Raw genomic sequence first — 26905 nt, 5'->3', positions numbered from 1 at the left:
CTTTGGACATGTATAGGAATGTTCGTTTACTTAGTGTAAGTTTACTTAAGACACCTTTCCCATACCTTTCGTCGCCCTTCTGGTTTTCTTTCGCACTCTCGATTCTGGTTGTCTTGTACACAGGTGCTGGTCCCGCTGAAACCCATTTGGGGGGGGGGGTCGTAAGCCGTTCGACATTCACCTGGCGACACCAGCCTTTGGCTTAGGCCGCAATGAGCACCGACTCGAGGCTTTTCTGCAATCGGGCTGCCAGCCGCCCAACCGGAGACCCTGTCGACGGAAAGTCAGATTATTCTGTTCCCGCGGCGACCCAGGCTTTGACCACAAGCACATTCTTTGCAGGCACCGAATTGAGAGTACTCTAGATTTTGCTTAAACTTTAATTAAAAACGAGCAAAACGAACTCGGGGCTTAGCGGCTGGACGGCCGAACATGCCGGATTTCTCAATTTAGGGTTAGGTGACGCTTAAAACAAAGGTTTTAGCTCTTAAACATACCTTAGACTAGTACCTCGTACTACATTAACGATCCAACCAAACCTCTGTAATCGAATGGTTGAATTGCTATTTGGTCTGGTGTTAAAACTTTTTCTTTTTCTAAAACCACACTTTTGGCTTGTGGTGTTGAGACAGTATTACAGTCCCGCATTTGAAACTTTTCTAAAAGATCTTGAATAGAGACCTTTCGCAACCTGTTTTTTGTTGAGTTTCAGTCTTCTTTTGAGTTTCTAGGGCGAGCCCTCTCAAATACGATAATTAAACGGAATTGCGTTTGAGTTAAGTGGCCGGTTTGTTCAACTCGGATTTGAGCTCACTTTCGTCTTCACAGCTAGCACCATCCAAATTCGTCAATGGTCTTCATAGCACTGAAGCTCACAGCGGAGCAAGCACTTCGCATCATTAGCTGTTTGTTGCTTGCTGCACGGGGTAATCGGAAGCGCTTCCTGCGCACAATGCACTTCCTCATCGCCAGTCATTGCTTCCTTCTTCGAGACCCACCTCCTCGGATCAGCACAAGCAGCCACTTCGACCCCTCCATGGACGACGCGACGACACGGACACGCTTCAATTTTACGCTGTCTCAACTACGATTGCTAGCGATCAAAATGCATTTACCGAAACCAGTCATTATTACCCCAGAGCGTGACGCTGTCCCGACCGTTGAAGCGCTTGCTATGCTGTGCAGAAGGCTGAAGGAGCCATCGATGCTGTACCCAGTAGCTAATGAGTTCGGCAGATCACCTGGGGGCGTACACGCGCGTCTGTCGCCACTTAGCGGATACGTTGTACAACAAATACAAGGCTCACCTGTATTTCAACCATTGTATTGTTGCAGCCCGTATTGAGAGGTATTGCGACGCAATTAGAGCCAAGGGCTCCCCGTTAGCACGTTGCTGGGGTTTTGTGGATGGAACTAAGGAGTATGTATCCAGACCAAGCACTCGTAGGAATCCATTGTCACCATACGAGAACCTACAAAGATCCTTGTATAATGGTCATCCGAGACGGCACTGCTTCAACTGGCAAGCTGTTACAGCTCCAGATGGAATAATTATCAGTCTATTCGGTCCCGTGGAAGGCAGGCGGCATGATTCGACGATGTTAAGCATGAGTGGTATTTTGGATGTCTTTAAAAATGATGAATCTATGCTTTTCAATGGAAAAGTAATTTACGGAGATCCGGCGTATGGCTGCAGTCAGTACGTTTGCTGTCCATTCGAAAATCCTGGATCAAATGGAGCTATGAAACTTTTCAATTCACGTTTGAGCAGTGTTCGCGAGGCCGTAGAGCGGGGATTCGGGTGTGGCAAGATGCTATGGTCATTCCTGAATTGGGATAAAAAGCTGCGAACCCGACAGACCGCGGTTGCAAAGCTTTTTGTTGTTGGAGTGCTACTAACTAACCATCATGCATGTCTTCAACCAACAGGAAACCAGATATCTATATACTTTAATTTACTTCCACCATCAATAGACAGCTACCTTAACGCAAATTAAGAATGACAAAACGTGTCGTATGTTTATAATCCGTTACTGTTTGTCTTTTGCACGTCCGAGAGCTATTTCCAGTAGCTGCAACATAAACTTCTCGAAGTCACGTTCAGCAGCTTGCATACGCTCATCACGTGCGCGCTCAGCTTCTTGACGCTGCTGTTCCAGTTTTAACTCGTGCTCTCTCATTCTTTTGGTCTCGTACTTCTCGAATTGTAAGCGACTATTAAGATACACATACTTCTCAGGGTTCCCCTTATTCATCGCGGATTCCCCCGGCTTGATCGTGTTGACAGCGCGCAGTGAAATCAGATCATCGGCTGTCATAAAGTTCTTTCGAGCTGGACCAGCGGGCTGTACGAGAGACCCACCTACTGTGAGGTTCTCCTGATCAGTTTGTTGTGCAGAAGGCAAGCTCAGCGGCGCGTTCTCTTCCATGTCGTAAGGTGCAGAGCTGGCAGTGAGTTAGAAGTTGTAATATTGAGACTGAAACTAAATAGAAAGCGTGGCTGCGAAAGTTCTCGAATGGAAACCAATTTAGGCAATCCTGTGGCAGTCGGGATTCGCTGAAAATAAACTCAAAAGGAGCTGCAAAAAGGTCTCTAATATACTTCTGTTGTGGCATACTCAGCGTCTTTTCAGTTCTATTTCTTTTTATTTCCATCTTAAGTAGTTAGTGTAATTCATCTAAATCTTTCATAGTAAACTTCTCTAAAAGCTTAGCCTTAAGCTCATTGATCGAGCTCAAATGGGTGCCAGCTATCGCTAAGTCGTCTACGTACACGCACACAATCAGTATGTGCTCGACGCCTTTAACCTTCCACCTTTTTAGATACAAGCAATGCTCTTTCTTGCATCTGAAAAAGCCTAATTGCTTTAAAAATACATTAAGTACGTCGTACCAAATTCTAGGTGCCTATTTTAGGTCATATAGAATTTTCTTAAGTTTGCACACCATTGTTTCGGTTCCACGCCGGAATCCTAACGGCTGCCTCATGTAAATATCTTCACTTAAAATACCATTCAGAAATGCTGTAGACACATCCATTTGATGTAGATGTAGATCTAAGATAGTTGCCAATGCAAGTAAGAGTCTTAGAGACTCATAACGAGCGACCTGGGCAAAGCCCCCTTTCTAGTCAATACCGTATAGCTGTGTGTTTCCCTGAATTACTAATCTGGCCTTGAACCTTTCGAATGAGCCATCTGCCTGGTACTTCACACTAAGAGCCAGTGGCAGCCGAGTGGTCTCCTTCCAGCAGGAAGAGACACTAATTCCCATGTTTGGTTTCTTAGAAGGGCATCATATTCTGTTTGTATGGCGCACTCCCACTGCGTGGCATGTGGACTCCGTCGTGCCTCTTTGATCGAACTAGGAAAAGGTATTTTTACTGATTTATCAGATGCTACCAGATTTAGCTGTGTACAATAGTCCTTCAATTTGACATTCTTTGTTCGCTGTCTTTTTGATCTCCGTTTGTCACTCGTTGTCGCTTTGTCAACTCCCACTGATTGGGACATTGGGTTATGAGTGAAGGTTTCTAAAGTTGTGTCAACAGAAACGTCAACTTCAAGATCACTTCTGGATCGTTTTCCTAAATTTAGAATAATCTCTTTTTCTTTAGGATCTGTACTCATATCATCAACTGGGAATGATCTTTGAATTATAAAATCAGTATCTATTGTGCTAAATTTGACGTCTCTAGCAATCAGATACATATTTGCCTTGACGTCAAGTAGACGATAACCTTTGTAGCTGTGCGACAGGCCTAAGCGTTTGCACTCTACGGCTCGCTCGCCAAGTTTTGCATCTGTTCTCTTTGTCTTTGGAATGTGTGCATAACAAGTGGATCCCCAAATTCTAATATCTAGGCCTTTTGGTTTCGCCTGATAGAGCAATCCATAGGGGCAGTCTAGTCATCGGTAGTCGATTAGTAATGTCGACAACGTAGAGAAGCGCTTCAGGCCACCACTTAGCTGTCATATTAGCTCCTCTGATAGCACAGCGGACACCAGCCATCATGGTCTGGTGTGCCCGCTCAGCACTTCCGTTTTCTTCTTGTGATTCAACATTTGAGTGTTGGAAGTCTAGGCCTTCTTTAGATCATATCTTTTCTAATTCATGATTTAGGAATTCAGTACCTCCATCAGTTCTAATTCTTATGGAAACTGTACGGATAGCACTTTAAGAAAATCCCTTATTTTACCTGGTACCTCTTTTAAACTTTTAACTACGAAGTACCACTTAAAAGCTGTAGCATCGGCCACAACGGCTAATGCGTACTTATAGCCGAAAGTACCATACAGGCCATTCACCTTTAGCTTCCCAGCGGAATCCATGTGGAGTGTATGAAGCGGTTGAGTTGCTTTATCTCCCACCATGTTTCTATAGGACATACGGCGGGACTTTATCTGTGCGCATGTCTTACAAAAGAATGGGACCCCTTTCAGCTCAGAATAAGGCACATTTGAAAGTCCTTTTAATTTCTGACCACTCAGCATTCTTAAACGACGTTCTTTTCCTACATGACCCAAACGTAAATGCCACTCTTTTAGTACCTGTCGATAGGTAGACCTTTGTGCTGTGAGCATTTTCGTCTTTCACAACTTCACGCTGGGCAGATAGTAAACTTCATCAATAGCAACTAGTCTTTGTCTATAAAGAATAGAAACTCACCAGATTTAGACTGAACAGGTCTAAATCCTTGTTTAGCAAGGTAAAACGCACTTAGTAGATTGCTCTCACAATTGCTATCATACGAGACATCTTTGAATTTTAGAGCACTCAAATTTCCTCTTGGGCTCAAAACGTTTAGCTTTATTGAACCTTGTAATGAGCTGCTCGATGTAGTCCCGTTCCCGTAAGTGAAGAAACGACGCTCGCCAGGACGCAGACATCCTTCGAACCATTGTCGGTCTGATGTTATAGCTCATCCTGCTTCTGTATCGATCACCCACATATTATGAGTCAATTGTAGTCTTTTCAGCTTTCTTAAATATGCCCATTTTTCAGTCGAACCTTTTCTTCCAGATCATCCAAGTCAAAGATTGACTGCGATGGGGTGTCCGCTGAATTGCCGCCATCGCTAAATCCTTCATGAAAATTGGGGTCCAAGCTGGAGATGTCGTCCATGACTTGGTCTTCTTCGCACTCTTCAAGCAGTATCTTCCCCTTTTCATTTAGGCGGTCTTTGCCGTACTTCACGATAGACTTTATCGCATTCAGCGCTGTCTTCTTCGTTTGGTTGCCCCTTCGAGCCTTCTTCGCACCAGGTACAGTCTGAACATCCGCTCTGTACAACGGACCCCCTTCCCTTTTCGGGTCCCTGTCCCGAGCCATCACCGGGCGGTCAACCTTGAAGTGGCCGGTCTCAAGGCAATAGAAACCGTCAACTTGTTTTCGCTTCTGTCCTTGCCTCATATTGTTGATAGGGATGGACGGCCCTTTCTCACTGAGCATAGCAATGTCCTTCTTAGATTTCTCACCGAAAATGCGACGAAGCGCACCTTCCACTTTTTCAAATGTGAAATCTCCCTTTTTTATTGTGATCGAGGATGCCCAAAACTCACTGGGTAACTGCGACAGGACCTCAACACAGAGCCACGTCTCAGTGATCATGTCCTGTCCCAGTAGGGTTTGGGTCTTCCGATTTATCTCGTTCCGAGACTTCTTTAACTTTGAAAACCGCGTCCTCAGGTCACGCCACTAGCTCTTCGCGAGCTTTGACCAGGCTCGGGTAAGTTCGATGAGTCCAGCTGCATCGCCCTGGCCATAGTCCTTTTCTAGAGCCTTCATCACTTCATGTGGCTCCATTTGCGAGACAAGGTCTGGTAGCGTAGATAGAAAGAAATTCGGTAGAACTTGGTTCAGAAGATTTTGCATGTCTCCTTTCGCCCTTTCCCAATCCATCACGCCCCATCGATATGCGACCCTTTCTTCCTTGGTCAGTTCACTCTGATCTCGGACCGGGAGTGGCTTTTGCGGACTTCCATGCAGGAAGTCTGCCATCAGTACTCGCACTTCTGGCAGTCCTTTCTCCAACTGTTTGCGCTTATAGAGTTGGTCTTGAGTGTTGATGTGGGTCAACCATTTGTCTTTCCACATTGCGTACCCCTTTCCCTTAAATTGCTCGAGGCCGCTAGCAGCTCTCCCTTCTGATGCTATTGCTGGCTAGTACTTGGAATGTTGGATGTAGAAGTTGTTGTGTAAATGCCGTCAGTTTGGAGAGTGAGATGGCATCAAGGCCATCGCCTCCGTCACATCCCTCGGCTTATCCTTATGGATGGCAAGGTGGCCTCGTTTCTTTGGTTGGTCCACAATAGGAGTCTGTTTACGGCCAGTAGGAACAGCTTATTTACTCGTAGCTTAACTTCAGGCAGTACATACAAAATCTATACGTATTGCGGCGTAACAGCCTTGTCAGCAAAATTGCTAGTATGGTGGAAAGTGATTGTGTGGAAAGCCCATGGGGTTTGCTAGTTCTATTGGAGACTGAGAGTGGGGCAATGTTGTGGATGAAGCTCTTGACGACGAGCTACTTCTTGAACGTTTGATTTTTTTGCAAATGAAGTTTTACGTTCATTTATGGTGCACTAGCCAACAAAAATAGCGTACTCTCTGGATTTTATATCCAGAGTCTTAAGATGAGGAACGCATGAGAACTAATCTCCTCGTAAATGTTAAATAGAACAAATTGACTAGTACACAGGGGTTGAAAAATAAAAAATATAATTGTATTGGTTTTCAGAAACAATATAATCCGTCATTGCCGTATCGACCAAAACAATAATAAGTACTGCAATTATTGTATGCAATTGATAGGGTTAGAGCGGTGTAGTGGTTTGGGAACGACCCTACCAAACCACCGCACAGGGTTCGAGTCCCACACCTGTACGAGAAACTGGTGGTTGTCACCAGGACTTTTGTCCTGGCATAGGTGTAATCTAACAAACAAAAAATGAGCCGGTGACGGCAAGACAGTCCACCAGCGGATATGGATTTTACGCGTAAAGTTAATAACCTCTTATTTTATATATAGAGCAATTCTATAGAGAATAAGAGGGCTCTTAGCTATGTCTACTCTGCATCTCCCTCGTCGTCATCGGCCGATTCATTGTATCCTAACAGAGAGGTGAAGTCCCAGACCTCGCGGTTGGCACGTAGAAACACGAACATCTCAAAGTTTGCTGGTAGCATGCTGGAACGCAAAGGGTTGAGCACCAACTTGCACTGCGAGAAGAGGCGTTCGCACTTATTGCTGGTAGGTGGAATCATTCGCAGTCAATGTACTTGGTCGCAGTCGCCAAGCGAGGTCGCTTTGCATGGCGCAGAGTTTTCGTCGCAAAGTCCACCTTCTTTGGAGTTTCATGCGCGGGGTCAGTTGGACCAGCAAATTGGGCAACCGCCTCTTCTTCGTCTAAGATCAGGGATCGAGTCGATAGTAGCTTGACAACGGCACTTTCAAACGCGGGGGAGTAAACGACTTGAGCCGATGGACTAAGGTGGTGTGCTGTCGCTGGATACTTCGCAATAACCGCGTCAAAATAGAGTGGCACGTCAGCAAGATTGCCTTCCTTGGACTGCAGCCTGACATAGACACTGTCTAACGCTTCAAGCTTAGTGACCAGCTGCGCAATCTTGCGGTGAGTACTAGGCCGCGGAAGGTGGTCCTCTACAGCAGCAACCATTTTGATGGCATCGCGGATCTTGACGTAGCGGGCCAGCATCTGGTACGTCGATTACCAGCGTGTAGCATTCGCCTTCAGTGGCTTGTACTTCGTGAACTGGGCGAGCTCCGCTGCGCTATTGGTATACCGCAGCTGAAATGCACAGTGTCTTTACTTGATCGATCAGCGACTTGAAGTCTTCAAGGTATCTGCAGACGGCAAGGTTGAAACGACGGCTGGCACACCCGACGAGAGGCACGCCCATTCGCGTAGCTACGGCTTGGTTTGTAGAGCAGTTGTCAGTGACCAGGAACAGGACCATGCTGGGCTCCTTCTCGTACAGGTCTAGTACCGCATCCATCATACCGATGTGAGCATCTGCAGTCTGGCCGTTCTCGGCGGGGGACATCGCAAGCAAGACTTCGTGGAGGGATCCTTCCTTCGTGAACACGGCGTAGATGGCGATGAAGTGGTAAATACCTGAAGTCTACCCGTCAAACAAGAGGCCGAACTGGTTTCCCATATCCGTCGAAATGCGTGATCTCACCTTGCTTGCAACGTGACGCATGTACTTTACCAAGGTCTTCGACGAGACCGGCTTGATGGCAGCTAACGCACGCGTCATCGAGTCGTCCACCTCACTCAGCGATTTGTTCCTGGCAATAACCCACTTCATCCACTTGAAAATCTCCATCGTCCGCTGATCGACAAACCCGTGTGCTTCGAGCGACTGGCCAAACGACCGCTGGCTCTCCTCGTACGTCTCCCTGAACCCTGGGTGGTTCGTTGCCAGATGACTAATTAGGTTGGTGTAGCCCGTCCCTGGCGACTGCTTTCGAGCTCTTCCGCACTGCTTGCAGGAAAACTGGCCGTTGCCACAGTCTGTGAAGAAGAAGTTGGTGATGGTGCGTGAAGTCAACATGGCAGTTGGAAAAAAGAGAAAATGAACGACAGCACAGCGTTTTTTAAAGCCTTCGTCTAGATCACACCAACCAGTCGTTCGAAGCGAGCGCTGATCCGCCTATGATTTTCTATTTGTGTTTTTACGTAGTTATTACGGGGTCAATTGTATATTGTACGGAAATCTCTTTTTACCAATAATCCGTAATTCCGTCAATACAATTGCGCAATTATTATATTACAATAACTTTTTTTTCGACCCCTGCTAGTGCAGGCACTTTGCATACTGTAAGGTGCGGCAATAAGGAGCTTATATTCTTGTAAAGTTTGTACCGATCTGTCGGAAGTTGACACTTGGAGGAAGGAGGGTTGCGGAGAGACGGAAAGATGCTTGTACTCGTCGTGGTGTTTTGGAAAGTGATTGGGCTGGTGGGTCTTTAAAATGCAAGACTAACTGACACTACATGCAGACGGAGTCCTCTTTGCCCGAGCCGCCTGCCCAAGCCTTCTCATCGCTCACGTCGAAATACCCACGTCGATCCCGTTGATGTCGCTAGTGCTGGAGCCACTCTGTCGCCCGTGTTCATCGCACTGTGACCTGTGTCCACTTGACACAGTGGGCCAACGAGTAGTACGTACCAGATTCTCCCTGATGACACTAGATCTGTTCGTCGATGTCAAAGACGTTGACGCTCCAACACTCCCGCTCGACGAACGGCAAGACGGTCACAATAGTACTGGAACTTGGTTGCTCCCAGAGCCTTGGTGAAGTGGTCGGCGATCATCTCCGCAGTGGGGCAGTACTCGATGCGAATGTGGTCCTCCTTAACCTTCTCACGAAGCCAGTGATACTTCGTGTCGATGTGGCGCGAGCCTTGCGTCACGGTCTTGCTCTCCGCCAGGTGTTGGGCCCCTTGGTTGTCTTCGAACACAGTGATCTGGTCAACTCCCATTCCCAAATCCTTCAAGACCAAGTTGATCCCAATACACTCCTGGACACCGCTCCCCATCGCAATGTACTCAGTCTCGGTGAAATACAGCGTCACCATCGACTGCTTCTTCGATCCCCACTCGATCAGGCAGCCGTCGTAGAAGATAGCGTACCCCGTCGCCGACTTAGCATTGCGCTCCACTGCGAATGCAGCGTCGCAGTATACAGCGAGTTCTTTTACAGCACTGCTCTTGTATACCAGCCCAAAATCTTGAGTGTTGCGCAGGTACCGAAAGACGTGCTCCACACCGTGCTTGAGGCAGTCGGTCGGAGTCTCGATCTCTTGAGCAAGAACCTGCACCGCAGTAGCCATATCCGGTCTCGTGTTTACCGTCAGATATAGCAGCGCTCCGATGGCAGGACGGAGACGAAAGTTGATCACCTCCTGCGCCTTATAGAGTTGATCACGAAAACGTTCCTCCATCGGAGTGCGTGCTGGCATCGTTTTATCCATGTTGAACCGCTCGAGGATCGACTTCGCATACTTCTGCTGCCCGATATCACTTCGTCACCACTTGGTGACCACTGCAGCTCCAATCCAAGGAAGTAGCTGGCATCCTCGAAGTCGTTCACGTCGTATGCCGTTTCCATAGCAGCCTTGAACGAGGCCAGGTCCTCATCGTGCGTTGCGAACACCAACATGTCGTCAACGTAAACGAGTATTATCATCAGATTGTCGTCATCCGCGCTGCCCTTCGAGAACAGACAGTAGTCGGCTTCTCCTTGATAGAAGCCTTGACTCTCCAGAAAGAGACGCAGGTTCTCGTACCAGGATCATGACGCTTGCTTTAGCCCGTAGAGTGCCTTGCGCAGACGCCATACGTGTTCATCAGCATTCTTGTAGCCTTCAGCTGGTTCCAGGTAGATCTCTTCGTCCAAGGCTGAGTTGAGGAACGCGGCCTTCACATCCAGCTGCATGCGCTTCATGCGTCTCGCCACCACAATGACCAGCACAAGACGAAGCGTGCTGTGGCGCACGACCGGGCTGAACGTCTCAGTGTAGTCCACTCCGAACCGCTGGCTGTACCCCTTAGCGACGACACGTGCTTTGTACTTGTCCAAGCTGCCATCCGCAAGAGTTTTCTTTTTGAACACCCATTTTGACCTCACAGCAGTGCGGCCTGGAGGCAATGGTACTTCTTCGAACGTCCCATTGTCCAGAAGACTCTGAATCTCGTCGTCCATTGCACGCTCCCACTCGCTTCGATCGTTAGACGCGTTGACTTCTTCAATGTTGAGCGGTTCAACACCTAGAGCCCAATTCGTAATGTCACTTGGTGTTAGCTTGCTGTAGATGTAGCCGTCTCGAACACTCGTACCATCAACTGCTGCAGGAAAAACACGCTTTTCAACCATCGCGCAGACCTCCTCCATGGACAAGTGCGACTCGTCGTAGTCCAGCTTGTGCTGACTTGGCCTCGGGATTCTGCTGGACTTGCGAACAGGATTCTTTGCCTTCTCTAGGCGTGGATCACCTCGAAGCCGGGCTTGCATACGAGCGGCTCCCACTGGTTGAGAACTCCCACTTGTTGGTTGATCCGGTGTTTCCAAATTGCTGCTTACTGCGCTCGGTGTCGGCGCCATTGCCACGTCCTCCTCACCGGGTGTCAGGGCCATGGACACATCTTGCTTTTCTTCTTCAACTGTCTCGAGACGTGATAAAAGCGTGCCGTTAACCGCATCCAACTGCAAGAGATCCAGCTGCGAGCTTATCGTGATCTCGTCTCCATCTTCGGCAGGAAGGAACTGGTCTTCGTAGAATACAACGGTGCCACTCACGCACGTTGGGCGCGCTTGCTTTACAGCACCTTTCCATGAAACTTTCAGCTCTCCCAGTAGCTGTTGAACACTTTGCACATTTAAGTGTCCAAAGCGGCGATGCCACGTCTCCACATGAGGCGCTTCGCTCGTCATCATCGCGACATCTTCGACGGGCTTGCTGGCAGCATCCAGCACGTACATTTGGTTGAGTGCTCTTGATGTTTGTATGGTCACTCCATTCGACGCGCGAATAGCGCAACCAACTCCCTTAAACTCCACCGTCATCCCGCGACGCGATGCCGCCCCAACAGACACGAGGTTGCGGGCTAGTCCCTTCACAAAAAGGGCATCTTGGAGGACGCATACCTCTTTCCCGTTCTTGTGCAGTGGTACTTGCCCCATGGCGGTCGCCACCAAGCTGTCACCGGACGCAACTGTGAGCACACGAGGCTCTGCCAGCTCACGCGCCCCCACCAAGTTGTCAGCATGTCCTGTCATATGGCTCGTGGCCCCGCTGTCCACGATCCACTCTCGCTTGCACTCGTCGGTCACGTCGTGGACCGAGAACGCCACACTAGCGGCCTCGCCGCCCTTGCCCTTCGGTGGCACTCGCTCCTTCGAGCAGTCTCGCGCGAAGTGCCCCATTTCTTGGCAGTTGTAACACTTGACCTTGGTCATGTCACGTTTATTCTTCTCTTCTTGCCAGCCACTTGCTCAGCAGAGAAGGCTCCATTCGATGCATTCGACTTACCACTGCCATTCGTCGAGCGACGATTCTTTTGCTGGTCTCGACTTGCCTCAGCTTGGCACCGCGTCACCATCGCCTCGAATGTCTGGCACATCTCGAGAACGCCGACAAACCCGTTCCACGCAGGTCCCAGACTCTGCATAAAGTTCTGGCGCTTCTCTTCGTCCGCCAAGTACACACGCTGCTCTTGGAGGTCCCCAATCACCCTCTTAGTGGTCTTGATGTGCTCCGTCATGGAGTCACCATCAGCGAGGTACAGACTCATGTACTCTCGTTTCGCAGCACCGACGCTGGCACTACACTTCACGTTGTAGGTCAGCCGCAGGTGGCGCAGCACGGCCAGCGGGTGATCAAACAGATACACCTCCGCTGCCAGTTTCTCCGTCAGCGCCGACAGGATGATCGATGACGCCATCATCAGCCGCATGACTTGTTCATGTAGTGGTGTTCTCGGAGCCACCGTCCCGGACGTTCCAGCGGCGACAGCCGCATCGTACACCTTTAGCGCTTCAGCCTCCGCTGCAAGCCTGTCAGCCGGTGGCGCATCCTTCTCGACGTCAGCCCAGAGTCCCTTGATCTCGAGGACCAGCTTCACCTGGGCGCCCCACGCTGGGAACCCAGTACTGCTGAACTGCTTCAGCTTCGTCGCGAACGCCGTGGCCGTAGTTGCGGACGTCATAACCTGTCGGAAGTTGACACTTGGAGGAAGGAGGGTTGCGGAGAGGCGGAAAGGCGCTTGTACTCGTCGTGGTGTTTTGGAAAGTGATTGAGCTGGTGGGTCTTTAAAATGCAAAACTAACTGACACTACATGCAGACGGAGTCCCCTTTGCCCGAGCCGCCTGTCCAAGCCTTCTCATCGCTCACGTCGAAATACCCACGTCGATCCCGTTGATGTCGCTAGTGCTGGAGCCACTCTGTCGCCCGTGTTCATCGCACTGTGACCTGTGTCCACTTGACACAGTGGGCCAACGAGTAGTACGTACCAGATTCTCCCTGATGACACTGGATCTGTTCGTCGATGTCAACGACGCTGACGCTCCAACACGATCACATTGAAAAACACGTTTTTCTGGCACTTTGAGAGTATCTTAAGCTCCTTACTGACACATGTTAAGCTCCTTACTGACTCTGTATATGTAAAACCAATAGTGAAGCAACCGCCCTACACACAGTTGTGTAATCCAGAGCTTGTCTTTCCCCGTAAGCATCCACCCAACGTTCTGGTCGCGACAAGGAGATATGCGTTGAGTACGTCGATCTTGTCGTCCGCGATGACCTTCAACGGTTGATTATAGCTGCTCGTCCCCATAATCTTCTCACAATCCTCAAAAGAAACAAACGAGTCACCGCTGGATGCCACCTTGGGGGTGTCCTCACAATAGTTATCCATCGCCTTCTTGTTGCGCGCGAGAAGTTTATTCAGTTTTTCCCAGCGTAGTATGCGAGTAGGGTGGAGTCCTCGGTAGATATCTGGAGTAGCTATGTTGTCACCTGTCGTCACTTTCTCGCTGTCGTACGAGTCACACGTGGTCTCCATATCATCGGTCTCGTCAGCATTAGCGAGTCTTGGCTTCTTATTTTTATCGAGAAGTTTGTTTAGTTTCTTCCATCTCTCCAGACGAGCTGGGTGGGGTACATATGGAGTCACAACCAGAACGTGAACCACGTTCTCTCCCAGTGAGACGTTTGGCCCAAAGAGAAAATGATTCTCCAGCTTACACAAATCGCTCAGCTCCATAAAGGACGTGTCAAGTTCTCGTCGTAAAGCTGCGTCGTCTTGCAACCACGCATTATTTTTCTTCGCAAGAAAAAGCTGCAGATCCTTGGTATCGCATGTGATCGCCTCTAAGCGATGAGACTTGATCGCGTCTATTAGCTGGCCCACCGACTTGTTCGTACCAATAGCGACAGAGAATACGCTTCCTTCTCCAGCTGGCTCACAGATCAGTGTTACAGCTACCATCTTGCGCAGATTCTAAAGTGAATCTCTTGAAAGATCTCGTTTGTCGACTTAAGGAAAAAAGTAAGTTCAAAAGACTAAAGACCTGCTTTCATTAAAACGTGATGAGATTTTGAGGGTAAATAAAGGTTAGTGGTGGCGCGCACAGGGGGGCGATTATATCCATATTTAGCTATCTGTTTATCGGACGGCCGCTTCTAGGAGTAGCTTGGCTGACCTAGTATAATTCATCGTGGAAGACTTCAACGCAGTATGAAGCGAAAGGAGTTGCTATCCCTTTGCGAAGAGCTGATCAAGTCATTTGACCCTGCAAAGACCACCGTCGACGCCCATGCGACAGAAGAACTTGGAGGATTATCATCAACGAGCGATCAACAGTTCCTCCAGCAGGTTCTGTACGGGTCTTATCGTTATCGAGAGTTATTACGACCCATGCTCTCGCTGTTTCTCGACTCTCATTCCGGTCAAGTAAGTCGTACCGACTACACCAAGTTTCTCATCATGGGGTATCTAGCCATGTTTCGTCTCGAAGAGCTAGGTACCACTGCGTTTGCAGGTTTGGCTCTGGCACTGCAGCCTACAAGTATGCACACGTTTCTATCGTATCTTTTTAATCCAGAGGAACTTAAAGGAACGTTGCATGACCAATGGACTCGTGTGCTTGATACCGACTTCGTTGAGACACAAATTATTGACAAAATGCTGAGTTTTAAGCCAGAGATCGACAAGCTGTTGAGCCAACTCCGTACTAAAGCCTTCGGAAGAGCTGCTTCCCCTGATGTCACTGCATGTTCGACGTCAAGCAAGAAGTTAACTGTACCTGTGGCGCCTAACATTACTCAGCCGAAGCCTCGAAAAGCTGCTGAACCCATCCGTATTCCCCGCGAGGTCAAGGCAAACCCAGTGCCTGCATCCTTAAATAAGCTCTCACTAGCAGAGCTCCAGGCTCAACAGGAGGCTCGAAAGGAGCGAATGAAGGCTCAAGTGGCGAGTAAATACGACTCTGCCGACGAATTTCAGTTCGCAACTGCAGCTCGCGGCAGCAACCTCGAGGCAGTACGGGAACAAATAGAGCGCGAGCGAGACGCAGCTCTGCACTTCGACTTTAAGGCCAAACCTGTTCCTCATACCAATACATCCGCAGCCGAAGTGAAGCTTACAGCGGCCGTTATCTTGCGTGAAGATGCCTTGTTTAAACGCAAGCAAGAGCATGAAGCAGCTGTAATCCGCGCGTACGAGTCGGAGCTGCGTGATCCCCTCGAGTTCTACCGCTGGCAAGCCAATATGCAGCAGCAGGACGAAGAGAACTATCGTCGTGAGGTGGAGACTCGTCGACTCGAGATGGTTCAAGCGCAATTTGACGCCATGGAGGCTGCGCGCCAAGCCAAACTGGAGAATCGAGAGGTGGCCATCGAGATGAAGACACAGGCGAATACGCGAGCTGTCGAGCGTGAAAAAGAAGAGAACGAGTTGGTAGCAAAGTACCGACATCTTACTGAAGACGTCAAGCGTGTACGTGACACTGCACCGCGAGAAGCCGAGGCGCAGGTTCGAGAAGAAAACGCACGACAACGTGATGCCTTGCTGGAGTTCCTGGCTACTGAAAGAGACCGTAAAGCTCAGCAAGATGCCAAGGAGCGAGCAGCACGCGAAGACTTGATCCGTCAGATTCGAGCTCTAGACAAAGTTCATCGCGAACACGTCGCTGTGTTCGACCCCACGGAGACAGCGCAGCTTGGTCTGCTGGAAGAAATGTCATTGGCTGAGCTTCGTGAACGTCTTCGCGTACGTTCTGAAGACCAGAAGCGCTGGGAAGAATCTCGACGCGACACTATCCTGACTGACAAGCAGGAGAAGAGTGCAGATCTGCTCGACAAGGCGACGAGTGCTGCACGTCGACGTCGAGCGACAGCAAGTGCAAATGCTGCAGCTCGTAGCAAGAAGAAAGCTCTAGCTGCAGCACGAGAGATGGAGGAGCAAGCAATACGTCGGAAGAATAATTTCGAGCTGGCAGAGAAGCTTAAGCGGCAACGAGATGAACGCACTCAGCAGACCGAGAAGCTTCGCTCGGAGTCCGAGGAGCTGACTACGCGACGAAGATTCCTTGGTGCTGCGAAGAATATGCTGGAAGAGAACCACTTTGACCAGCTCAAGTGTGGCTTTGAGCGACAGGCCAAGAACCGACAGAACACACACCAAGTTGAGTCGATCACCATGGAGAACGTCCGTGCGCAGGAACATCGTATGAATGCCGACTATCGTGAACGTCAAAGACGCGCTAGACAAGACGAAGACAAGGAGAGAAATAGCTTATACGCACGAGCCAAGGAGGACGCCAGACGACGCAATCGCGAAGAAGATGAGACGCTGCGAGCTCTTGTACGTCATGAACAACAACGCTTCGCTCACGCTCGAGGCACTTTACAAGCTCGGAACATGTACGCCACTAACCAGACTCAAAACATGACAACACAAGCTCGACTCTTGTCAGCTACAAGAACAAAACTACAACCCAAGATATCCATTAAGAATCCTCGTCGAAACCAAGAGGAACAACCTCAAGTAACTTAGACGCCTAAATAATTCATGTCGAAGTGTACTTAAGATGCAACGTTTTGCTACTACGGTACTGTATGAAACAGTGATATGTTCCTTGTAGTTTGTACTCACATTACCGTAGATCTCCGATTTGAAGGATAGTGACCACCCCCATTGAAAAAGAAATTCTTCAAGATATTGATTGGAGAATCTGCCACCTCGAGGAAAGATGGTAGCGGTAACACTGTTCTGTGCGCCAGTTGGAGAAGGAAGCGTATTCTCTGTCGCTATTGAAACGAGCATGTCGGTGGGCCAGCTAAAAGACGCGATCAAGTCTCATAGCCCAGAGGCGATCACATGCGATGCCAAGGATCTGCAGCTTTTTCTTGCGAAGAAAAATAATGCGTGGTTGCAAGACGACGCAGCTTTACGACGAGAACTTGACACGTCCTTTATAGAGCTGAGCGATTTGTGCAAGCTGGAGAATCCTTTTCTCTTTGGGCCAAACGTCTCACTGGGAGAGAACGTGGTTCACGTTCTGGTTGTGACTCCATATGTACCCCACCCAGCTCGTCTGGATAGATGGAAGAAACTGAACGAACTTCTCGATAAAAATAAGAAGCCAAGACTCGCTGATGCTGACGAGACCGATGATATGGAGACCGCGTGTGACTCGTACGACTGCAAGGGGGTGACGACAGGTGACAACATAGCTACGCCAGATATCTACCGAGGACTCCACCCTACTCGCATACTACGCTGGGAAAAACTGAATAAACTTCTCGCGCGCAACAAGAAAGAGATGTCTAGCTATTGTGAGGACACCCCAACTGTGGCATCCAGCGGTGACTCGTTTATTTCTTTTGAGGATTGTGAGAAGATTATGGGGACGAGTTGCTACAAGCAACCGTCGAAGGCCATCGCGGAAGACAAGATCGACGTACTCTACGCATATCTCCTTATCGCGATCAGACCGTTTGGGTGGATGCTTACGGGGAAAGATACAAACAGACTTCACACTGATAAAACGGTTGTTGGGAATCGAGTACAGGGAGAAGGACATTTTGACTTTTTCATTGAGGGCGGAAGTACTTGCGTTGGTGTCGTCCTGGCCAAACGACAGGATTCTCAGAAGGGGCTTGCACAGGCTTATCTAGGGGGCGAAATACTTGCGGATGTCGAAGAGTTGACGGAGGTTTTCAGTATAGTCACGGATTTCAAGGTATGGCTCTTTAGCAAAAGCTTGGGCGATAAAGTCGAGCGATGTAGTATGTCGATGGGGTCAGCACACGACATTCCTGAGCGAGAATCACTGAAGACTGTTGCAGAGAAGATCTACTCGTTGCTTTCAGGCGACAATTAATTCAGTGCATGCGGCGTGATCATTGCTGAATCTGGCCCAAGGTCTTCGATGATAAGAAAATTCACACATTTTCAAAATGACTATTTTATTTTATCGTGACCTAGTCTCCTCTCATTTCTCAAATTGCTTCTCTTTCAAACTCGTTAAGCACATGTTACTGAATGCTCCACCACAGGATACACCGGTTAAGCACTGTATCGTTTTCAGTACTACAGAAGAAGAACGTTGTGTAATTCTATGCTGCGCATAACGGAGTTCAAGGCAGCGACGACAACGCTGCGTTGACACGATTCGAAGGTGATGGTTCATCATGCAACACGACAGCGCCGTTGATAATTACAAATGGAGACTGCAAATCATCTTGTGTAATCATTGCAGTAACGTCGAGGCTAAATAGCGTCGGAGGTATATCATGGAGCTGGTATCGCTTGGTAAGTCGCTGAGTGAGACTAATGCCAAGCTGTCGCGGATGTACGCCTGTTATAAGAACGAAATCTTTGTCGCAGTGGATAAAGATCGATTGAAGCTACAATAGTGTTGTCGAATGGAAACAAGTAAACGTTTGCTCGATAAATAATACTACTTAAACAAATTAATGCATTCAATGAAGCCGTTCGTTGATTTCTCCGTTATTAGAGCAACGAAAAACGTACATTTCAATTGGATCTGTACAAACTTTACAATAATATTATTAATAGTTTCATTTTTCGGCTCAGCATCCCGCAACATTAAAATCCGATCAACATAATTTAGGCTTCACAGAAAAACCCAAGCTGCTGATATATTGGTTTAACCAATATTTAAATTTGTGTGTTTTCTACATGAGTTTCAGCAGTTTTCAAATGATGAAGATAGACTATTTTAACTTTCAGATGGTCAACACGCAGTATTGGATAAACTCTAAACCGGCTCAGTGGGCAAATAGCGATATTTCAGAGGGGGGTGGCAACACGTAGAGGAGTACTAATATTGAAGCCGGTAGAACTCGACGAGGAAATAATTAGAACTATTTGAAATTTAAAAAAAGTCGAGATGTTGTCTCTGATATGGCTGGAGAGCATCAATAGCTGAAGCTTCACCAACGGTGTCCAAACTCATCTGCGACCTTTGGGTATTTCGGTCCAGGGACATTATTAGCTAGCAAGGGTTTGGCATTGGCAGATATTGAGAGCGGCATTTAGTGTGCTATTGCACGCACCGACCACCTCCTTGGAGAAGAAGAAAAATATGCAGCTCATCTCCTATTACGGCACAGAGTTGCACCATATCGAGAGACGCGTATGATAAATTTGGAGCAATTTCAGATAGCAAAATCAGGAGCCCGCCACGATTTCGAATAGATGAAGGCATGTGAAGAAATTGAAATCCCAGGGGGGGGGGGGCAGCGGGTCTTCTATCCTCGAATTTCAATATCAGAAACTAAGTGTCGTGAAAATTGCTTCAAGTTGGGTGGTAACAGGACTGTTAGAAGCTGGAGGTGATGGTTTTCCTGAGGAGGGCATCCCCATTTAAAAGGTATCGAAGTGCTTTGGACTCATCCTGTTTACCGACTTGATACGTTTCACTTCACCATTACAGTTATACACCGAAATAGAAGACACTGTAGTTCCATCCAGAATACTGATAATGCAAATTGTTGCGGTTGCTTCTGATCGATAATTATACAGCTTTAGCAAAAGCATACGGAATCCAGCTAAGCGCATCGGAACGGCCGTTGGTAGCAGAATTCTTGCTGGTGAAATCACAGCGGAGGATTGCTTCTAGCGCTAAAAGGACCATATATGGTGTACCCGCCACAGCAGTTGACTTATATGCTTTCTGCGGGACTACCTATGTTTTTGACCTATTGCAGGCGAAGCGATGATCACTATCTCACAAAATGATGAGCGTACTGACCCCTTAATGTTCGGAGTAGAAACGCAATCTCGTCATCCGCAGTTTGTTGATAGACAGCTGTTTCGAAATGAAATCGCCAATATGGTGAGTGCTGTGAGCTACAATTCTAATCATTGGTGTGCATGCAGCTTTCGACATTAAGAAAATAAGAATATTTGTTGTTATCCTCAGCAACAGCGTCAAGGATACGCATTCCTCAACAAGGTGTGCAAAGAAAACAACGGGATCTTACTTCGGGGGAAGTGCGCGGACATGAAAGAACAGCAGCTCGATGCGCATAACTGTGACGTATTTGTTGTGAAATCGTACGATGCTTCGGGACTGGTGTAGCAAAAACATTAATGAGCGCGCAGACGAGCAAGACTTTTGTCGGTACATGTACGTGAGGAAGGCCTTTAGGGAGGTAGATACCATCGCATCAGCAGTTCGTAAACTTGATTATGAGAATTTTGAAGTGAATCATAAAAGAATACATACTCATTTTATCGAGATAGCCTTTAATTCGTTGGTCCCCGAGGCATTACACATGTTTGTGGTCCGCTCTCGATTCTCGCCTGCTTTATTAAAAACAAGTGCGTACACAAGTAAACTGTGTAAATCGTTGGATTGTAACAACAAATTTGCTGAGGAAAACTTCCAGAAGCATTATCATTTAGAACCTGGTCCTACGCGGTAGACAGTCCTGATGCTTTATGAAAACCCACCTTCCTTAAGATGATTGATTTCACATACTAGCATAACAAGCTGTTATCTAATACTGAGCCTTATATTTCTTTCTCACTATACGAGCTGTCTAATATTGTACCGCAGCGGCCTGTGCTAGAAGGGTGTATACCGTTTGTCAGCTCGATCAATAGACCTAGCCAGAGCAATCAACTTCTTGTAACTAAATCGTCCGCAACGTGTATGTATTCAAACTCAGATAGTGTTGTGGAACTTGCAAAGGCTTCACAACGCTGAGTACGAGGAGCACCTAAATATGAAAATAGGTGAGTAGAGCAGCTACAACTGCGGTATTATTAAGATACCTGAGTACCGGAGCTAGTAGCTGAAGTGTTATCCGTCGTTTATATTAGTGATGCCCAAGTTTATTGGTTTGGGGCTTTTTGAGAAGGAGGCAAATACCGAAGTGAGTAAATTAGTGCTAACCAAAACTGCCTAACATGTCTCTTTAACCACTATCTCTCTGTTGTTCCTCTTGTTGTTTCTCGTAAGTGTGGCGTAATCACTAATGTCATGTGCCTTCACCCAATCATAGCGCTCCAACATGTGATTACCCAATGGTGTTCCAGAAGCAGTTTCAGTCAATAGTGGAACGGTTCGGTAACCGCTCCAGCGGTCACGCCTAACCGTGCAGAGCCGGTGCAACTGCAACAATCCCACTCACCACTACGGCACGGTAGCCTTGCTCTTAATGCCGGTCGCATCGCGCTGGAACGCCAGGGCCTTCGTCCCAAGTGCCTTCGTCAGCATGTCGGCCAGTTGGAACTTCGTCTCGATATAGTCCACCTTGACTGTTGCGCGTTCCACGTTCTCACGAGTAAAGTGGTGACGGATGTCGACGTGCTTGGTCCTTGCGTGGTATCCGGCGTTACTTGCCAGTGCAATAGCACCTTATTTGTCCTCCCATATCTGCGTCGCTCCCACTTGCTCGTGACCCATGTCCTTGAGCATCGTACGTGTCCACAGCACCTCTTGCGTGCACAGACTCAAAGACATGTACTCTGCTTCTGCCGAGACGAGTGGAACCGACCTTTGAAATTTCGACTTGAACACCACAGGGGCGTTCCTGATCATAATTATGACACCGGATACGGAACGCCTGTCGTCGATGTTGGAGCCCCAGTCCGCGTCGGTGTACGCTTAAGCCAAGGCGTTCCCGGAACGGCCTTGGTATACAATACCATGCTCACGCGTAGTCTTCAAGTAGCGAAGAACTTGAATTGCCGCCTTCCAGTGTTGTCGCCCAGGTCCTCGAGGAAACGAGGCAGCTGTGTCACTACGTACGCAATAACCGGCCGAGTGCATGTTGTGATGTACATCAGACACCCGACTAAGTAACGGTACGGCTTCGACTGCATCTTAAGGCGTTCCACTTCCGTCGTTGGCGACATATCCTTCGAGTACTTTACGTTTCATGCGCACGGGCTCTCCACATCCTTAGCGCTCTGCTGATTGAAGCGCTCCGCAACGTCGTCAATGTATCGAGGTTGCTTGATCGTAAGCGTTCCAGCTTACGTGTCGTGGTTGATCTCCATACCCAGGATGAATTTGGCCTCGCCAAGCTTCTTCATCTTGAAGGTGTTCTTCAATGCGTCCTTGACTTCACGGATCTCCTCTCGTGTCTTTGCCGCAATGATCATGTCGTCCACGTACAAGCACACGTATTCGAAGCCGTCTGCAATCGCCACGTTGATACCAGCGTCCAGACCCTTGTACTCGATCAGGTCCTCCATGTGCGGGGTCATGTGCGACGTCGCACCACTGTTGATCAGCCACCCGGCCAGCCGATCCTGCCTCGGTTATCTCGCTCTCGTGCTTGACCTCTTGAACATGCGCCAGAAGCCCCTTCCTCGCCAAGGTCATGCGCATGCTGTACTCCCAGTGAAAACAGTTCTCATTTTCTAGGAGGATTTAGCTCTCTTCGTAGTCATCATTCGTGGGCGTTCCTGATCAGGCGCTCCAGGCTCGGTGCTCCAGGTAGAGTTGAGTTGCGGCTGTTAACATATTGGTTTTGGGCTTGTTGAGTAAGAGCCAAATACCGAAGTGAGTAAATTAGTGCTAACCAAAACTGTCTAACATGTCTCTCTAAACACTATCTCTCTGTTGTTCCTCTTGTTGCCTTCTCGTAAGTGTGGCGTAATCACTAATGTCATGTGCCTTCATCCAATCATAGCGCTCCAACATGTGATTACCCAATGGTGTTCCAGAAGCAGTTCCAGCCAATAGTGGAACGGTTCGGTAACCGCTCCAGCGGTCACGCCTAACCGTGCAGAGCCGGTGCAAATGCAACAAAGTTGATGTCAGCATAGCTTAAGAAGTATGTGCCACAGGTCCTGCCACGGGTCGCTTCAGGGTTAAATGCTTACAGGATATTCAGGTTGACATCAAAACACACCTATTGCAGCCTTTAGTCGACATGCCAGCACATTACAACTTACCGATGTTCGTGCGAGAGCTCAGAGCTGTAAGTTTGAAGCTAAAAGTTATACAGTGTCCTTAGGATTAAGCTAGACTTCAAAGTAGAATATAATCTACGTGCTGCTTGATCAAATTTTGGAGAAAAACAACTTTAAAAAAGAGTGTTTAGGAGATACCCGTCGGTACGACCGACCGGACTTTGAAGCACCACTGACCTAATACACTCACCATACTGTTTTCGGTAAAAGCGAGACTAATTTAGGATATTTTAATTATGAAAGATACAACATATCTTTATATACATGTATTTAAATGATAAAATGAATGCGAAGGTATTAATTATGTGGGTTTGGGGCGGCGAGTCACAATCCCACCACTCCCAACCATATTTTTTCTCCGGGTTGCCTGAGCTAGCGTTTCAGCTTTTCAACGAAACGCTGAGGTGGTTTCAAAAACAAATTTTACAAAAAAATTCCGACCGACCGCACAAAAGTGATCTTCTTTGTCTTTTTAAAAAAACTTATTTCTGAGGTACATGTTTTTCTTAAGTACTGATAATGCATAAGGCCCATTTGGTTGACCTCTTACTTAGGGTTTTCAGAAGAAAAGTGAAAACTAAGTTTTGTCACAGTAAGTGTTATGCGTAATCTTATAAAAGCATGTTAAATGATGGGACTTCGTGCTTTGCCTGCGAAAGTAATGCTTGTAAAAAAAGATACACGTACACGCACATATGCAACCATTTTTTGCCTTCAATAATTCTGCCGGCACAGTTCGTTCCAAGGTCTTTCGGTTAATGTTACTTTTGGGTTGTGTTAGCATGACGGCTGCCTTAAGACGGAATTGCTGTTGGCGGTTGGGCTATCTTAGTATGAGGCAAAAGGCCTCACAATTGTAGGAAAACTCAGCACTATTAATATAAATAGGCACCTGGTTTATGGATCTAATTCCGCAAACTTGAACACAGCAGTTCACTGGTGTTTTACAACGGCACCCATGTGTAGCACATAGTGTACGGTTCTGTAACATCGACTTTCCTGATGTCCAATATCGACCTTGCTGAGTCATTGTCATTTTTCCTTCAAACCACCAAGATCAACAATGCGCGCGTATCGAAGTTTGTGTATCGCTGCTTGCGTCGTTTTTGCGGCTTCTGACATTGGTAGTGAGTCAGCGCAAACAAGTATTTCCAAGTTGATGCCTCACAGCGTCAGAGCTCGTAGCCCTGCACAGCCAGATAAAAGCGCGCGCTGCGAGGCACCGGCAAAGACTCTGCATCAACCGCACGCAAGAAAACGGCCGAATCCGACGAGACTGAAGAAAGAGGAATGTCAAGTCGCATGGAGTACTTTAAAAACCTGCTCATGCGCCACCCAGACTTCATGGACAAGCTTCGCGTGATGTTATCTTTAATCATCTAAGTTATTCTTGGATTCAGAGCTAACTTGACAACAATACCAACTGGATTTGGGTCATTTTCTACGCTCTAATAAGAGTGTTTTGCTCATGCCTGAAGGCTCGTTTCGGGCCAATGGTGCTTGTTTTTTATGAAAGCGTGGGATTTTGATAATGTTACCACGTAAACAGAGATGACACTTGCTGTATGGATTTGCTGTGGGTGATTCAACTCGCAATCAGCAATGGAGAGTCTCCACTGAAGTTCCAATTAATCATGCCTCTCCATCACATTTTCTAGTGAATCATATACCGGTAATGCGATTTCTCCATTACAGTATGGGACTTTTAGGCTCATAATGGGTCATTCATTTAATGAAGTACCTCGAATTTCCATCATCAACACAAACAGTATTTTCTCGTGGCCTGCTAAAAAGTCGGATCAAAAGTGCATTGGCTTGGTATTATCTATGTGTTCTTGAGCGTTTGCTAGCAATCTCCCGTTACCTTACATCTGGATCTTACTGAGATACTGCACCAGACACAAATTGTTGTGCAGCAACTTCTGCAAGTGTTGCCACTGCTGCTGCTGCACGGCTCCCAGTTCGTCCACCCGCGCCAGCAATGTCGAGTCCGCGACCAACAGCTCTTCGTGCAGCTTCAGAAACCCGGTTCAGGTATGCCTGGATCACCTGAAAAGTTACGACGTGTCTGCATCTCCTCACGTAGGAAATCCAGGAACCAACCGAGCAGCTTCTTCCCCTCCTCGCCAAAGTCTCCCATGCACAGATGACGCGCCTTGGCTAGCAGAGGGCACGCGGATCGGGCTTGAGTCGACTTGGACGTGTGTAGCGGCCTTGGCTGGCAGAGGGTCGCTTGTGTGGGTCGACTTGAGCTTGAGTTGGAAGATTTGAAAGTGAATTAAATTATGGATGAGCGGCAAGGCTCTCTCTGTTTAAACTACTGCTACGTTCAAACATTCAAACTGTTCAAACGTTTGAAATGTTCTTCTTCTCGAGAAACTTGTTGCACCTTCTCGAGTTCTTATCCTTGTCCTTCGCCACAGGATTCATCCATATCAGGCAGGCAGTCATGTCATACTCCCCCCATGAACCTGTGCGGTTTAACAAGGAAAGATGCGGCGGATGCTGACTTGCTGCGTCGTTGCACCTTTGTCGATGGTGACCGTGCCGTTGGTGTGCACTAGCTTGATGGTATACGGGCCGTGTGCAACAGCTCGCGTCTTGGATCGAAAAGCTTTCGGGATCCGAAGCATGACATTGTCTCCTGGATTGTAGAAGTGCTCGATGCGCTTGTCGTTCTCGCGATCGTTGTCAGCGAGGATCGCCTCGAACCTTCTCTTGGACAGATAGCTCCAGTTCGCTTGATGCAATTGGCGAGATATCATGTCTTGGCCGAAGACGAGTTGTCCGGGTGACGCATTCAGAATACTGTGGTAACTGGCACGCACTGCAAATGCCGCGTAGTTTAACGCCTTCTTCCAGTCCACATTCTCGTAGCACCGAACGATATTTAGTAGCTCCAAATGAACTCGTTCGCAGATGGCATTGGCTTGTGGGTTCTTAACGGTAATGGGCTTCGCCGTGATACCGTAGCTCAGCAAGAGCTCTTGAAATTCTTTTCCAGTAAACTCTGGGCCTTGGTCGTGGATTACTTGTTTTGGACGAGGGTACCGGCAGAGCCATTGACGGTCGTAGCTCTCAGCTGTCGTTAGCGCCTCCTTGTTGGGCTGGACGGCGACTTCGAGCCAGCGTGTGGCGTGGTCGATCATTGTGATGCCATAACCACCGTCGTCGTAAGGACCAATTAGGTCAACGTGTACCACATCCCATGGATTCGCTGTCTTCAACGTTCGTGGGGGCAATAGTCCGTAGTCCTGCTTGCCACCGTGTACTTTTGCACGCTTGCACACAAGACACTTCTTGACGAACGCTGTGATAAAGGCCTCCATACCGGGCCAGTAGAGAGCTTGATGCATCGTCTTGAATTGACGCTCATGGCCAGGATGTCCGAGGTTCTGATGATACCAGCTTACGAGATCCTCGCGCAGCGATTCAGGAATAACAACTCGCTTCTGATACGCGACCAGTGAACAACCAAGAAGAGGCATGAGCTTGTAGTCAGGATTGTTGGTTCCGGCAAGACATGCAGACTTGATCGTCTGAATTGTTTCATCTTTCTCTTGATGATCTCGGATGACTGGGCCGTGCATTACGCACTCAGGCTCGTCAGTCGCAGCGTAGATCTCTTCGTCAAGCGTCTGCTGTTGGTTAGAGTCAAACTGCATACGTGAGAACGCGTCAGCACCGATGTTCTTGGAACCCTGGATGTAGTGTAGTTTGAGTCGGTACTCAGAAAGAAGTAGCTTCCAGCGCTTCACGCGCAAATTCGTCTCTGTCGGGTAGATTAAATTTTTGTGATCGGTGTGGACCACGACCGCGAAGCCAAGTAACATAGTTCGATACTCGCGAAGCAGAGACACGATGGACAACAATTCCAGTTCCATCGTTGTGTAGTTGATCTGGTACTTGT

General features: G+C 48.1%; 3 protein-coding genes across 3 annotated transcripts; 2 read left to right on the top strand and 1 right to left on the bottom strand.

The window, feature by feature from the left end:
• Positions 1–2030: 2030 nt before the first annotated feature.
• Positions 2031–2429, bottom strand: PITG_12935 (uncharacterized protein; the record flags this gene model as incomplete). The annotated part of the gene is made up of 1 exon (XM_002900444.1): positions 2031–2429. One exon carries the CDS (start codon positions 2427–2429, stop codon positions 2031–2033), a length of 399 nt encoding a protein of 132 aa, XP_002900490.1.
• Positions 2430–14271: 11842 nt separating this feature from the next.
• PITG_12934 (uncharacterized protein) lies at positions 14272–16590 on the top strand (the record flags this gene model as incomplete). Its single annotated transcript, XM_002900443.1, has 2 exons — positions 14272–14750; positions 14823–16590. 2 exons carry the CDS (start codon positions 14272–14274, stop codon positions 16588–16590), a joined length of 2247 nt encoding a protein of 748 aa, XP_002900489.1.
• A 196-nt stretch (positions 16591–16786) lies between these two features.
• PITG_22988 (Crinkler (CRN) family protein) lies at positions 16787–17920 on the top strand (the record flags this gene model as incomplete). Its single annotated transcript, XM_002900442.1, has 1 exon — positions 16787–17920. One exon carries the CDS (start codon positions 16787–16789, stop codon positions 17918–17920), a length of 1134 nt encoding a protein of 377 aa, XP_002900488.1.
• Positions 17921–26905: the final 8985 nt, after the last annotated feature.

The sequence above is a fragment of the Phytophthora infestans genome, genomic scaffold (genome assembly GCF_000142945.1).
Source record: "Phytophthora infestans T30-4 supercont1.25 genomic scaffold, whole genome shotgun sequence".
NCBI classification, from domain to species: Eukaryota; Oomycota; class Peronosporomycetes; order Peronosporales; family Peronosporaceae; genus Phytophthora; species Phytophthora infestans.
This window is presented reverse-complemented; position numbering and strand designations above follow the sequence as displayed.